We start from the raw sequence: 15441 nt of genomic DNA on the forward strand, positions 1-15441 counted from the left end.
TCTAGAGACAGTGAAGAACGGTCGTGTTTTCCGTTAATAAATTGAAAGAAAAAGCCTAAGACCGCTTGGGCGTTCGCAAAAGCTCATTCATTCACTTTCATTCTGTGCAAAAAGAAAGTTCAAAACACAAAAAAGTGTAGAGTTTTTAATTACTAAAAATGCAAAAAAAAATGTGAAAAATTCTCAAGCAACATGCAAATGCAAACCGTTAAAGAAGCCAAAATTTGGTAGTATATCAGTGTGTCCACAACAAGGTATTATACACGGTATTTTACCCCCGAATATCGACCGCAGCCGGCCGGCTCCATTCGATATGTACGATTGTCCACGATCAAACGACGATTTGGTGTCGCTTTTGTGAATTTGACTTTTCGCCGCTTTGGCACTGTTCCACATACCAAGCTTCTCGAGCACCGTCACGATTGAGGCCTTCAAACCGTATTGCAGATGGCTCCCGCTGCCGCTACCGGCCCCGATCGATCCGAGGCCGCCTCCACCACCAACACCACCAATACCATATGCACCTTCCCCACCAGCCGTGCAGTAATCCTTAGCAGGACCCCGGTTGCCACCGTGCGTGTCAGCTCCTGTCCAACCGGAACTGACACGACCACTACGCGTACGCATTCCGTGGATGCTCTCACAGCTCTCCAAAACCGGAGCGTCGTCTAGCGTGTTGGAGCTATCCTCCCCATGAAAGTCGATATCGATAATCCCCTCATCGTTCTCACCACTGGTGAAGAAGTTCACGTTCGGCTCCGACCGTTGAGGGTACAGAGGCCGTATCGATGCCAGGTTGTACAGACTACCACAGCTCTGGGAGTTCGACTTTCGTCGGCCGGTGCGATTCCGACGGAAGCGTTTCCGTCGCGGAGGGGAACACTGTCGCGAAATGCCACCCACCGCTCCCGCTTCCAGATCTTCCTCATCGCTGCTGTCCTGCCGAATCTCGAGTATTTCCAACTCTATCGAATCTGCCGTTGCATTTGAGATGGGCATTTTCCCGCTCAGAGACACTTAACACTATAACTTTGCTTCACTCCTCTTCATTTGGACTGCTGTTCTTTGGCTTTCCTTTTCTCTTTTTTTCTATCTCCACGGAAGGATATAATCTAATTTACGATCGATAATCGACTCCCCATCATCGACCATCTGCTACGAAATCACAAACACACAGATACACATTCTTCCTATTTGCAAACAAACTTCAATTATCTCCATTACACTTCCTCAGCTCGTACACAAGGCTGCCAGCGAAAGATCTATTCATGAATGGACAAAATCGTTCCACACAACGACACCGACGATGCGCTAATGTTTTTGAATTCTAAATTTATCCATTTTCCCAATCATTTTCTACCATGTCAGCGGCCATGCACCTCCTCCAGTTGTCTCCAGATTATTATACTTGGTGATTATTGATACCCGTTGGCGACTTTCTCTATCTCTCAACACTCGGGGTCATCAGCCAACATCGATTTGCTTCTCCCACCCACCAGCACAGTGTTCCACCAACCGGAACAGCTGATAATTTGTCTCTGGACGACTGCGTGTAGAAAAGTTCCATTCAACATCAGCCGAATAAACCGAGGACAATATAGTCAACGGACCGGAGGTTATGGTAAAGAGAAAAAGGGATAAAAAAAATTATATATCTTCAAAATAAAGACAACAACTACGTATGCACGTTGATTAGCTAGCCATAAATCAAATGTAACTATTTTGTACATTAGTTAATGTATAACTAAAGGGCTAGGAGTATTTTTTTCAAGACGGAGCGTTTTATTCCTTCCTCCCTTAATTTGAATGTTTTCAAGCCGCATGGTGGCCCTGAACTTGGATGGGAGTTCGCAAAAGTTTTGCTATGGTGCTTATGATTGAACCGCCTTATGGGCAGATAATACGCCTTCGAATGACGCCGTTGACTTTGGTATTACTGCCATCATGATTGATGGGCGTTCTGGATTTTGTGGAGCGGTATATTTACCCAGGAAGAGATGAACTTGATCGGGGAGAAAGATTGATGATTAGATAATTGATTTGGGTACGTTTATGACATCATGATGCTCATATTTTTTTTCCACTTCGGGAAGGACTATTTTAATTCGATCTTTGATTTGTTACGACGTTTGCACAAATCATTATCTCTTCCCTTTTTTGTTATTTTTTGCCGACAATCCGCCACGCATTAAGAATATGTATAAATAGAGAAGTTTTACGCTGCCCTAGCCAAGCCGTGAGGCACCAACTAGAGATGTGATCATCAAATCGTAATGCACTGTTCGCAATTACTGTTATACTGTCAATATTGCAAGACACGTGTTCGCCCGGATAACCATTACAATGACGGACGTTCGTCAGTGTTGCTTTGATAGACCAATCAAATCGATGACAATCAGATTTCATGTGATGTTAAAAATGATAGTATTTTAGCATCTTCTCAAGAGTTTATTGAGGAAAGTTTTGAAATTCAGTGAATCTTGTTCAACCGATTACCATATTTTGATGGCAAATAATTCGCATTGTAAACTCCACCAAAGAAGTCGTCCGAAATAATGCCGGAATATCTTTATATTTAAAAATGAATTGTCCGCGTATCATTCCAGAATTCACTATCGTTAGATTGCAAGTGGAATGTAATCCAGGACCCCAACGGTAGTGATCACTTGCCAATCAAAATTTCCATCACCATTGGGTCGAATTCTTCTGAATCTATAAACATGGCATATGACCTCACAAGACACATTGACTGGACGCGATTGCTCTAGCCATCAATTCCAGAGATGGTTTACCTCCATTGGAGGAGTATAGCTTCATTTCTCGTTTGATCTATGACAGCGCGATTCGCGCTCAAACGAAACCCATCCCAGGTTCCACTATTCGTCGAAGGCCTCCCAATCCATGGTGGGATGGCCAGTGTTCCAAGCTTTATGGAGATAAATCGAATGCATTTAAAGCTTTTCGGAAACGTGGAACCATTGAGAATTTTCAAACGTATTTGGACCTTGAAAATCAATTTAAAAACTTGATCAAAGGGAAAAAACGTGCTTATTGGCGAAATTTCGTGGGAGATTTATCACGAGAAACGTCAATGAAAAAATTATGGAAAGTGGCTCGAAACATGAGAAATCGCTCTTCATCCAATGAAAGCGAGGAATATTCACATCGATGGATTTTTAATTTTGCGCGAAAGGTTTGTCCCGATTTCGCTCCCGTGCAAAGAATTGTTCGAGATATACCACAAGATAGGTGCGATCTTGATTCCGAGTTTTAGATGGTAGAATTCTCTCTTGCTCTGCTTTCATGTAACAATTCTGCTCCGGGATCGGATAGAATTAAGTTCAACTTGCTGAAAAACCTCCCTGATGTGGCGAAACATCGCTTGTTGAATTTATTCAATCGGTTTCTGGAGAATAATATTGTTCCAGATGATTGGAGACAAGTACGAGTTATAGCTATTCAAAAACCCGGAAAACCCGCGTCCGACTTCAATTCGTACCGCCCAATAGCAATGCTGTCTTGTATACGGAAATTGTTGGAGAAAATTATCTTGTTTCGCCTTGATCGATGGGTTGAAACGAATGGCCTACTCTCAGATACACAATATGGGTTCCGCAGGGGCAAGGGGACGAATGATTGTCTTGCGTTGCTTTCTTCAGAAATTCAAATGGCTTACGCCGGAAAAAAACAAATGGATTCAGTATTCTTGGAAATAAAGGGGGCCTTTGATTCTGTTTCAATAGAGGTTTTGTCACACAAATTACACTCTCGGGGTCTGCCGCCTCTATTGAATAATATGTTATATAACTTGCTTTGTGAGAAGCATTTGAACTTTTCTCACGGAGATTCGGCAGTAAGTCGGGTCTCTTACATGGGCCTCCCCCAGGGCTCATGTTTAAGCCCCCTTTTGTACAACTTCTATATAAGCGACATCGACAATTGCCTTACACAAAATTGCAGCCTAAGACAACTTGCAGATGATGGGGAGTGGTCTCTGTCGTAGGATCAACAGAATCCGACCTACAAGAACCCTTACAAGATACTTTGAACAATTTTTCAACCTGGGCCATTGGGCTAGGGATCGAATTCTCCACGGAGAAAACAGAGATGGTGGTTTTTTCTAGGAAGCATAGACCAGCAAAACAAAAGCTTCAACTTTTGGGTAAACCGATCACTCATGCTATGTCATTCAAGTATCTTGGGGTTTGGTTCGACTCCAAATGTACTTGGGGGCCCATATTAGGTATCTGAGTAAAAAATGTCAACAAAGAATAAACTTTCTCCGTACAATTACCGGCACCTGGTGGGGAGCCCATCCCGAAGATCTTATAATGCTGTATCGAACAACTATTCTCTCAGTGATGGAGTATGGCAGTTTCTGTTTTCAATCAGCTGCCAAAACACACTTAATTAAACTCGAGCGAATTCAGTATCTTTGTCTCCGTATTGCGTTGGGATGTATGCCCTCAACGCATACCATGAGCCTCGAGGTTTTGGCAGGCGTACTCCCACTAAAAGATCGCTTCAATTTATTATGTCTTCGGTTCCTCATCCGGTGTAAGGTTATGAACCCATTGGTGATCGGAAATTTTGAGCAGCTGATCGAGCTAAATTCTCACTCTGGATTCATGAGCCCATATCATGAATTCATCTCCATGCAGGTTGATCCTTCTTCGTATATTCCCAACCGTGTTTGTTTTCCTGACTACATCAATTCCTCTGTACATTTTGATCTGTCCATGAAGCAAGATATCCATGAATATTCAGATTATCAACGATCGAGGATCGCTCCAACGATCTTCGATGCAAAGTATGGGGGTATCAATTGTGATAATATGTACTTTACTGATGGGTCCACTATAAACGAGTTCACAGGATTTGGAGTGTTCAACAAAATTTTCAGCACCTCCCATAGTCTTCAGTTTCCTTGCTCAGTGTATATTGCTGAATTGGCAGCGATACACTGGGCGCTGGACAGCGTCGCCTCACGACCTGTTGAACACTATTACATTGTAACGGATAGTCTTAGCTCCGTCGAAGCTATCCGTTCAGTGAGGCCGGAAAAGCACTCGCCGTACTTCCTTGAGAGAATACGAGAAATTTTGAGTGCTTTATCCAGACGCTGTTATGTCATTACCTTTGTGTGGGTCCCTTCTCATTGCTCAATTCCGGGTAATGAGAGGGCTGACTCATTAGCAAAGGTAGGTGCGATTGAAGGCGATATTTATCAGCGTCAAATCGCCTTCAATGAATTTTACTCTTTAGTCCGTAAAAATATCATCGCTAACTGGCAACGCAAATGGAACGAAGGTGAATTGGGCCGGTGGCTTCACTCGATTATCCCTAAGGTTAGCCTCAAACCATGGTTCAAAAGTCTGGACTTGAGTCGGGATTTTATTCGCACCTTCTCCCGACTCATGTCCAATCACTGTTCGTTAGACGCGCTACTCTTTCGTTTCAATCTGGCCGGCAGCAATATCTGCGTTTGTGGCCGAGGTTACCACGACATCGAACACGTTGTTTGGTCGTGTGAGGTGTATCTTGTTGCCAGATCGAATTTAGAGAACTCCCTTCGGGCTAGAGGAAGGCAGCCCAATGTACCGGTGAGAGATGTGTTGGCTCGGTTAGACCTTGATTACATGTCCCAAATATATGTTTTCCTTAAATCTATCGATGTTCGTGTGTGATTATCCTTATATCCTTATACCCTCCATTTCTTCCTTTATGAGTAATTGGTCCGCTTGCTATAAACAGGAGAATGAAATGTAAATTCACAATAGATGTACGAATAGATTTAAGAATTGAGTGTGTGTGATTATCAACATTGTAATAATTTCCTTATGTCCTTTTCCTGAGAAAAATATGTCACCCTTCTAATCTCGAGTCCACCGCGAGTAATCGGTTTCCCACATTACTAACCATAGATTTAAGAAAATTGTTCATATATATAGTTTTAAAAATATATTTAAGATATCGGCTCCTTTAAACTTATGTAACTGAGTCTGTAAAAATAAACGAATTTATAAAAAAAAAACACATTCGGCGATACATTTTTTTTATACAGATATAAGACGATATAGGAGTGCGTTTTATCACATTAGAATCAATTTCCACTTTCGAACTAAGATCAATTCAGTTACCGCAAACATCAAATGGACTAACAACGCTTGTCGATATGTGATTGTAGAACACATGCGAATTGACTCCATTTGCTTGATTAGTTCTCGTACATTATTCAGCCCACATCACCAGTTTCAAACCACTTTAGAAACGTTTATTGTCTCCTAAAACCTCCACATGCCGAATTTGGTTCTGTTTGCTTGATAAGGTCTTGAATTATGCAAACATTTATGCTTTATTTGTATGGTAGTCTCCCGTAGAGAGGGGGGAGAAGTGTCTAACCACCGTAAAAGCATTTATTGCACCCTAAATGTATGCTTCATTTGTACGGCAGTCCCCCACCTCATAGAAAGAGGGGAGTGTCTATTAACCATAGAAACGTTTCGTGTCCCCTAAAACCTTCGCATGCCGAATTTGGCACCATTTGCTTGTTTTTTTTTTCCGAGTTATGCAGAAATTTGTCTTTAATTTGTACGGCTACTACGGAAACGGAAATTCACTAAGATTGGTTTGATATGCTATCCATTACAATCCTCTGGTGTGTAAATGGTTTAAATTGATAAAAACTAGCAGCATAAATGCATTTGTTTTGCTTATTTGTGACAGCTACGCTTATCCCGAGAATGAGAAAGTAATGCAATTTTTCTCGAGGCCAGTAATATTAACAGAAGCGTTTCTTTTGAGAATACCGCAAAAAGAAAATTTCTCAAAATTCTGAAATAATATCCGAAGTTATAAACAAGCAACTTAAATAAAATTCTATGTCAACAATGCTGTCGTGTCTTGGACACAACCTCCTATATATATATATATATATATATATATATATATATATATATATATATATATATATATATATATATATATATATATATATATATATATATATATATATATATATATATATATATATATATATATATATATATATATATATATATATATATATATATATATATATATATATATATATATATATATATATATATATATATATATATATATATATGACTAGAGCTTCTGCGACGAAAATCGATGAACATTATCTGGTAGTGAACCATATGTAGAACCTAGCAGTGAATGTACCAACTAGAACAGTATTTATGCTAATCTGGTCCTCATGCTAGGATTGAGGCAAAAATGTCTCAGCGAAACAAAACTGCCGGCGTCCGCTGGTGAGCACAACTACCTAGTCGTCGATAAAACTGACCCAACAACACGTAGAGGTCCCTTTGTTCTGCACCGTTAATGCACGCCTAATGATGGCCGTTGTCAATGATGCATTGTTTTCAACTCGTCGTTATAATAGTGCTATAGCCACTCAGCAGCAGCAGCAGAGTGGTATCATGCGGACCGACTCCGGCAAAGTGGATGCTACTAAGTAAGCAATTTGTTGTTTTGTCACCGGCTCTTTACTATGACAGCGATTGCAAGCAACAATATATAAAAGGCCTGGGATGGGGAGACAGGGGTGTGCTCGATAGACAAGCGATTGACACTGGCACCGCTATCGCTATCCGTTGAGAGTAATTGATGCAAACTGTCGATGCAGCTGAGGTTGAGCCCGTTACATTGTACAATTAGATAAATGATGATGCTTCAAATTGAATTTCGCTTGCTTTGCGCGAGGCGATACACACGCCACGCATATCCTCCCACACAAGTGATTTAATTTTCTACATTGGTCTAACTACTGGTAGGTTTATACTATGGTGCAGCGGAGTTTATTTATACACCAATTATAGCTTCAATGTTTGTATAATTCCAATGTGACTGTGGATTGGATGATTTCATTACTTAGATTGCCAAATCGATGTTCTATTAACTCAAGTGATTTGCGCTGTGGCTCTCGTGTCCGGAGAATTTCCCATCTCAAGAACACGTTTACTGATTTCTCAATTCAACTGCATCATCAACATATTCGCTTCGTATTCTGGACCCCGATTTGAACTACAACCATTCTTCATCTTTATCTGGTTATTTTCAGGAACGTTCTTCTGAGAATTATTCAGACACTCAAAACTGGGTGGAGAAGGAAACATGCACAATTGTGATTTCGTGCTTTGCATTTCATTCCAGTTATCATCATAGCTGTTGCTGAGTTCAGTCAGTTCAGTTTCACAGGGAAGTGTTGATGAAGTGAAAATGATGAGGTGTCAAAATAAGCACATTACATTCGCTAGGAAGTATATACGAAATAATTGTATTGGTTTTGATGAAATTGCAAACATTTGCACATTCGAATATCGCATTCGTTCTTGGACACTATGTTGGTTAGCCTGACCATCTGATCTCCTTTTCAGTTTCTGCCAAACAAGCCCAGAAATTTTTAGACTCGGCGAAATTGAGGGCAATTAGATAAGAAGAGTACAGTCAATATCCCACTTCCGACAGTTCTGGGTTTACTCTTATTGTTTTCAAAGCGCCAATAGTGTGTTTCACTATGACATTCCAAAAGGCAGTTTGCTGTTCACGTCACGGAAACATTCCAGTACATTGCAGTTGATTCATTTGGAGCTATTTCACGCTAAATCTACCAAAAACAGCCAATTTTAACGCGACTTCTCTTCGATTTTTTCAAACCCTGGACAAAAGGTGGCAGCTAGCTAAAACACAATTTTCAAAAATTATCTGAAAATTTCGACCCCGCACTCTGTTTTTGTTTTTGTTTTTTGTCGAGTGTATTAAAAAAAAGTGTATCTCAAAACACTTCTTTTATTGGCAAACCCTTTCATTTTAACAAAGTTTGCCGTATAGTGATATCATGTCGAACTCACCAAAATGGAGATATGATTTTTTTAATTAAATTTGATGGAATTTCAATACATTGTGTATTCGTGATCATTTGAGAAAAGTAATTCATAGAATGGAATCTAAATGCGTTTCTACATGAAAATGTACATATAACTTTTCAACCTAGGACTAACCGTTCTCAAGATATAATCAATTTTTCCCAATATAGTTATATTCCATGTACAATCAAATGCAGATTCGGGGGTCTTCGTAGCCACTTTGGTCGCGCGTTCGCTTACTAAGCGATCGTTCGTGAGTTCAAAACTCAGGGCCCTCAATTGACCATCTTTGTGTTGTTACAAAATAACTACGTCCACGTAACAATCATCAGTGATAGAGATCGATCCACGGTTGAATGAAGATCGATTCATTTATAAAACTGCTTTGATCTGCAAGAAACATCGGGCTGTTGTGTTATTAATAACCCAACAATGATTATATCAGCTGCTGTCTCCGCTGTCCGGTCTGCTGAACAATGGAAGAACAGAAAGACTACTCTTACGCTCAAATGGCTACTACTGTGTAATTTACAATTTATATAAACCATAAATATGTAACATGTACACGATTAAAACCCGGCTCTGTCACAGATAAAATGCTAATGAGCCTAAATAGATAAACAAAATGGGATAAAAAAAATGCAGATTCCATATCTTACATTACTTTTCTTAAATGGTCATGATTTCGCAAAGTATTAGAATTTGAATAAACTAAAAAAAAATCATACTTTTCAATAAAAGTATACATATGAAAATTCCAAATTTAATTTTTGAGTAAGATTTTTTAACAGTGCATTTAAAATATTACTGTCCCTAAACAGTCAACACCATATTTTAATCAGATATCTGGATTTAGAGTTACGATAAAATTTTTATCTCCATTTCTTGTTGTGATCGACACGGCAGTGTATTCAAATTGTTATTTTGCTTTATTTAGCTACCATATTTTAATCAGACATCTGGATTTAGAGCTACTATTTTTCGAAAAAAAGGTGCAATTGCTTTTTGGTTTAATTTAATGATGTTTTTCAGCTGGTGATACGTTTATCTCGATGTCTAGTGAATCGACTAGGCTGAGTTTTTTTTTCAGCATGCATGATTTTTTTAAGAGTGATTTTTGTTGAAAAAACAGCAAATTTTTATCCAAATGGTCGCCATTTCGGATTTTTTCCGAATTTCCAAAATCCGCTGCGAATAATGTAGATAATCCATTTTTAAATGCTGAAAACAAACCATCAATCAGATCGATCCTCTAGATTCTGAGATAAACGTAGCACCATGTAGGGCTGCTCCTTAATCCATACAGCATCGATTAAGGAGCTGCAGAAGTGCATTTGACCTAAAAGTGTTTTTCAGTCAGCTCGCTATGTACATAATGAAATTCATTCCGTTTATTCTTTCGAAGATAGCATAAGTGATTTCTCTGAATTTAGTGAAACTAGAAATTCCCAGCAAATCGCGAGATTTGCCTAGTAAATGGCATGAAGTTCGGGTCAAAATTATTCCCAATGCTGGGAAACGCGACCGGACGACTCCCAAAGCATATTGGAAACCTGTCTCACACATGTCATCAGAGAATGAAGGAAACAATCATTGAATTTCATATCAAATTATCATATTTGATCATGAAATCACTGAACATATTCTGATTAGTAGTTAAAGCAACTGAAACAGCACTTCACATGTTCATTTGAGAAATAAATAAGTCTTTTGATGTTAAATATATCCAACTTACAGCTCTTCTTGATATTGAGGGAGCATTCGACTGGATACATGCTGTGATAACCAACAGATTTATTACAGTCAAATTAGTAAGAAAAGGGTGGAAGGATCAAAATTTGGATGCCTTGGATGTTTTCTTTTCTTGAGGAAATCCAAGTTGTTAATATATCTGGATGAAAATAAGCATTGAAATACTATATTTTATGAGAATGTATGCATTTACCATGCTTATACTTTCAGTATAAGTAATATATTTTATTTCCTCTAAAACTTTCCTAAATTTGTTTTATATTTTGACAACTAAACATATAAACATAATAACATAATAATAACTGTCAGTAGTTCTAGTGTTTAATGACTACTTTCATGGGGTAGAGACTAGGATTGGGCGATCTTGGATCGATGTTGAGATGATCGATCTTTTCCTCTCCGATTTCCGATTTTTTTCATTGATTATTTGTACTCCAAACATCGCGAAAATCATTCCAATAATTTTGATCGCAGAAAAAAAAATAGTTTTTTAATTTTACTTTCGAGTAATTCCAAATTAAATCGACAAATGACAAAACATGAGTATTTTTGATTCGAATGAAAGTGTGTATTCCGTTTGGGTTAGAGGAAATATGAGTTTTGCACAGCAATTGGGAATTTTTTGAATCAAGCGTAACTTTTGAAAAGGGCGTATTGATTTGAGTAAGAGAAATCTTTGATAATTTATACCTCAAAAACTATGAGTCGCACCGAAATAGTGTCTTAGAAAGAGTTATAGAGTATTGATGGTTGAATATGAAAAAAATGTACACTGAGAAAAAAAAATTAGTACTCTTTCTTTTATTTACAAAATAAAATCAAATTTGCAATATCTAAAATAAATATTTTTTAATTTTTTCAAACACAATAGAAGTCATGCAGAAAATTTAAAAAATGGGCCCAAGATGGTAAAACTATTTTTGACGAACTTTGTGGAGCATCGATTTTTTAGGAATTTTCGAAACTTCGAATTTTTGTATGTTTGTATGTATGTTTTTAGTCACAAATTATGAATCCTGATGTGATTTAAAACAAAAAAGATTATTATCAATCTCCTTCTAAATGTAGCCATTCTCGATATATTTTTAAAAAATATTTCTAATTTATTGTCTTTTTTATAGTAAATAATCCCTTTTAATATGTTTGTCGTGTTATACCGTCATGTTCATGAAATTTTATAAATTTGCTTATAATTTCCAACAATTTTTCCAAAGCGTAACTTTTGAAAAGGGCGTATCGATTTGAGTAAGAGAAATCTTTGATAATTTATATCTCAAAAAATATGAGTCAATCAAGTGATCGAAGATTTCTCTTACTAAAATCGATACGCTCTTTTCAAAAGTTACGCTTGAGTTAAAAAATTCCCAATTGCTGTGAAAAACTCATATTTCTTCCAACCCAAACGGAATACACACTTTCATTGGAATCAAAAGTACAAGTTTTTAGAATCTGCATTTTTAGGACGATTTCATTTGGAATTGCTGTTTCACTAAATACCACCTGACAATTTTCATAAACATTGGGTCCCTTCCAAGGTTGTCAAATTCTTCTTGAATGGCGTTAACGTTTCCTGTGGAACTTTTGCCGTCTCAACGTATGCATCAACTACCGTCATTTATTAATACATAGTTGAGATTTCTTTAGCCAAATAACACGCCTTGAATATATTCCGAGGGGCTCTAGTATACGCATGATCACAGTGCAAGTCAGAAGAAATTTCTTTGACGAAAAATCTCCCGACCAGAACGGGAAGGTAAACTAGCTTTTAATATTATTTTTGAAAAGTTGTGACTTTCGAAATTTCAGGAACACTTTTTTTCGATAAAGCTTGATTCATTTAGAATCCGAAATCACAAAACCAGTTGAATCTCGGATTTGGTAAAAGGTACAAAAAATGTTTTTATATTAATGGGAATAATTGATTGCTCTTTAAAAAAAAAAATACTGAAACATTATTTTTGATGAATTTTCGTACTTTTCTTCGGATACTCTCCATCAAAGTTTGGATTCTCTGTATGTAGCATCCCGAGTCATTTTGGCACCTTTTTTCAATTCCCGCTTGTCAATTGCCCAATATTTTACGATTGGGCCAAATTGGGGGCAATAGGGAGGATAGAGGTCACTCAATCTCTATACATTTTCACTCTTCCCTATGCATTTTCGAGTTTATTGTCTTGTTTGTGACGAAAACCTTGGTTTTCTGTACACAGCTGCAAGTCCCTTGCCAAATCAAGAACTTCCTGGCAAATTTATCAGCGAAAACGAACTTAAATTACTCTGGCAGTGGCCTTATAGAATTTCCGGCCTGGGAGCTGTCCAAACCCCAACTTCACGTACGTTTTGTCATCCATCAGCATGCATCCTTTTTTCTTCGTCAAAACCTTGTTGTACAACTTTCGAGCGCGTCTTTTGGCCGCCAGATTTTTCTTCAGCCTGTTCGGTTGCGTACTGACACGGAAATTCGGATAACTTTCTCGCATACGGATTCTTCGAATGGTACTTTGGTTGGAGGTGTTTTTTTTGCGATCCTTAATCCGGGTTTACCTTTGTAACGAAGGATTCTAACTGAATGGAACCTTATATATTTTCTCCCCATTTTCATGCCGTTTCCGAGAAATATACTATTATTTGTGAAATTTAAACCTTAACTTTCCAACCGATTGAACAAATTTTGAACTGAATACCAAAAAAAGGTTTGAGTAAAATCTTTTTTTTTCGGTGATTTTTTCTTATCATGGAATTGCAGATTCAAAACTGACTTCAATGTTGTTCCCTCTAAAGTTATGATTTGTCCAGGATCACTCGTGTTCTACACCGAAGAGTCTAAAATCGATGAATCTACAGGATCTGGTATTACTCGACCAGGAATCGACATATTAATTCCAAATGAAACAGTAGCCTACAATTTTTCAATAAATGTACAAACGTTGTACAAATACTTGTCTGACTAGGAAATACATCCCTCGGCGAGAAGATTTGAAATTATAAATTCTCGGTATATAATTGACAGAATGTAGATCAAACTGAAGGTCGCAGTGGTACAAAGCGCTTATAGATGAGGAAATGTCAGATTGATCTTTTTATTTTCAACGATACGTTTGAAGATTAGTATAATGCATAAATCAGTAGTGTTCTTTATATGAAGGAAGGAGGTATAATGAGAGTTTTGTTACAAAATAAGGAACATTTCCTCTAAGCGTAACGAAAAAATGAATCGTTTTCAGAAGAGAGGAAAGTATTTTCAAAAACGAAATCCTCGCCGTGAAGTCCAAGGATTTCACTCCACGTGGTCACAGCCATTGATAGTATCAACGAAGAATAATGTCATTTGACACTCTGCATGGTCACCCTCTTTATACATCCGAAGGCCAGAAGCAACTCTCTCATTCCTCCGTTATTTTAATTCGTGGCTATCAACACAAGCATTTGGTAATGACAATATTTGTGCCCTTTGTCAGCAATTTTGTAATGTTATCCGAATCTTATCCCCAATGATGTTTAGTTTTGAGTCGTTCCCCTGTTCGGACAAGAAACTGCGTGATTCAGCGATGAGATATCCTTTTGCTGGCAGCCTGCACTGGCGTTGGTGTCAGAGGAAGGAGCGAAAAAAATCAATTTCTATTACTGTTTTCCACCTCTTCTTACTGCGAATTCTACTAAACACTGAACACTGACTAGCGCGTAATCGATATGGAGTATTCACTTTGGTGGCAATTATAAGTGCCCACTTCTAGCTGACCGCAATGATTCACCGAAATTTAGCCCAACACTTCCTGAGCGTTACTTTGCGTGTGTTAAAACTGATGACTCATAGCACTGGATGGCCCTGCCTTCAAAACAACACAGCACTAGTGGGTGAAGTAAAATGCAAGGATTTGCCTTGTTTTACTAAAGTGATTTTCCATGCACCCCCTCGCCACAGACAGCCAAACTTTGTGTTGGGATCCACCCTTACGGTAATAGCACTGAGGGATCACTTCTAATTCACTCGATTCGGACATGGACAGGCGTTGAATCCGATTCCCGCAGCTTTGAACGGTTTAATCCCAAAGATAGTCATTGTTGATTGACAGTTTAAACGCACCCGCTGGGGTACTCTTGCCCGTCAGACGTTCTATCACCGCGCTAGAAGAAAACTAACTGGTCTGGCAGACTGGTTGTGTTGGTGAAAATTGCCCTCACTTGCCACAGTTGGTACCCCGTGCAGAGCTGCCAACCGTGACAAGCTAAATTCGGCCGACGTCGTTGTCGTCGTTTCAAAACAAAACATTGGAGAGCGCGCGGTGGATCAACATGTGTGTTTGTTATTGCCGCTTGCAGTGTCAGTGATTTCCATGTGGAGTCGGCCGGGGGGAGGGCTCAAATGTTTTCGTGTTTGGCTGTGTGCGTATGTTTGTCGGGGCCGCTGTTGGGTAGAGTGGGTGGTCACGTGAAGTGACTGCTATGCCACGAGGTGGCTCGCATTAGCCAAACAACGTTGAACCGATACCAACACGCGCGCCTGAATAGTGTTCTACGAGCGGTTGTTTTCGTTTCTTGCAAACCAAAGTGAAATCATCTACCAAGTTCTGCGCATGGCATGCAGTTGCCGTTGGAACATTTTCTCATTTACTTTTTGGAGCTGTGGATGTATACACTGAGGGATGGTAGTAATCATTCATTGCCAACGCTGTGCAGTTTGCAGCATGTGCCGTGAACCGTAAACAACCAAACGTCTCCCCAGTGAACGGGCGGTGCAGCATTCATTCATTATTTGTGCGAAGCTTTCTCGTAGAAT

The 15441-nt window shown here is 38.8% G+C and overlaps 1 protein-coding gene across 24 annotated transcripts in view; it reads right to left on the reverse strand.

Annotated features, from left to right (window-relative positions):
* The window catches only part of LOC129780303 (phospholipid-transporting ATPase ID), a 145255-nt gene that overhangs the window by 46695 nt on the left and 83119 nt on the right, over nucleotides 1-15441 (reverse strand). For 5 of the 24 annotated variants that reach the window (XM_055788396.1, XM_055788399.1, XM_055788395.1 and 2 more), the window contains exons 1-2: nucleotides 14290-14742; nucleotides 276-1190 (exon numbers count right to left, since the gene is read on the reverse strand). The exons of 8 other annotated variants lie outside the window; for them this stretch is intronic. In XM_055788396.1, the coding sequence (XP_055644371.1) occupies nucleotides 276-999 (724 nt within the window). In that variant the 5' untranslated portion in view covers nucleotides 1000-1190; nucleotides 14290-14742. 11 more of the 24 variants (XM_055788393.1, XM_055788392.1, XM_055788389.1 and 8 more) reach the window with 11 other exon arrangements.

The sequence above is a fragment of the Toxorhynchites rutilus genome, chromosome 3 (assembly GCF_029784135.1).
Source record: "Toxorhynchites rutilus septentrionalis strain SRP chromosome 3, ASM2978413v1, whole genome shotgun sequence".
NCBI lineage: Eukaryota > Metazoa > Arthropoda > Insecta > Diptera > Culicidae > Toxorhynchites > Toxorhynchites rutilus.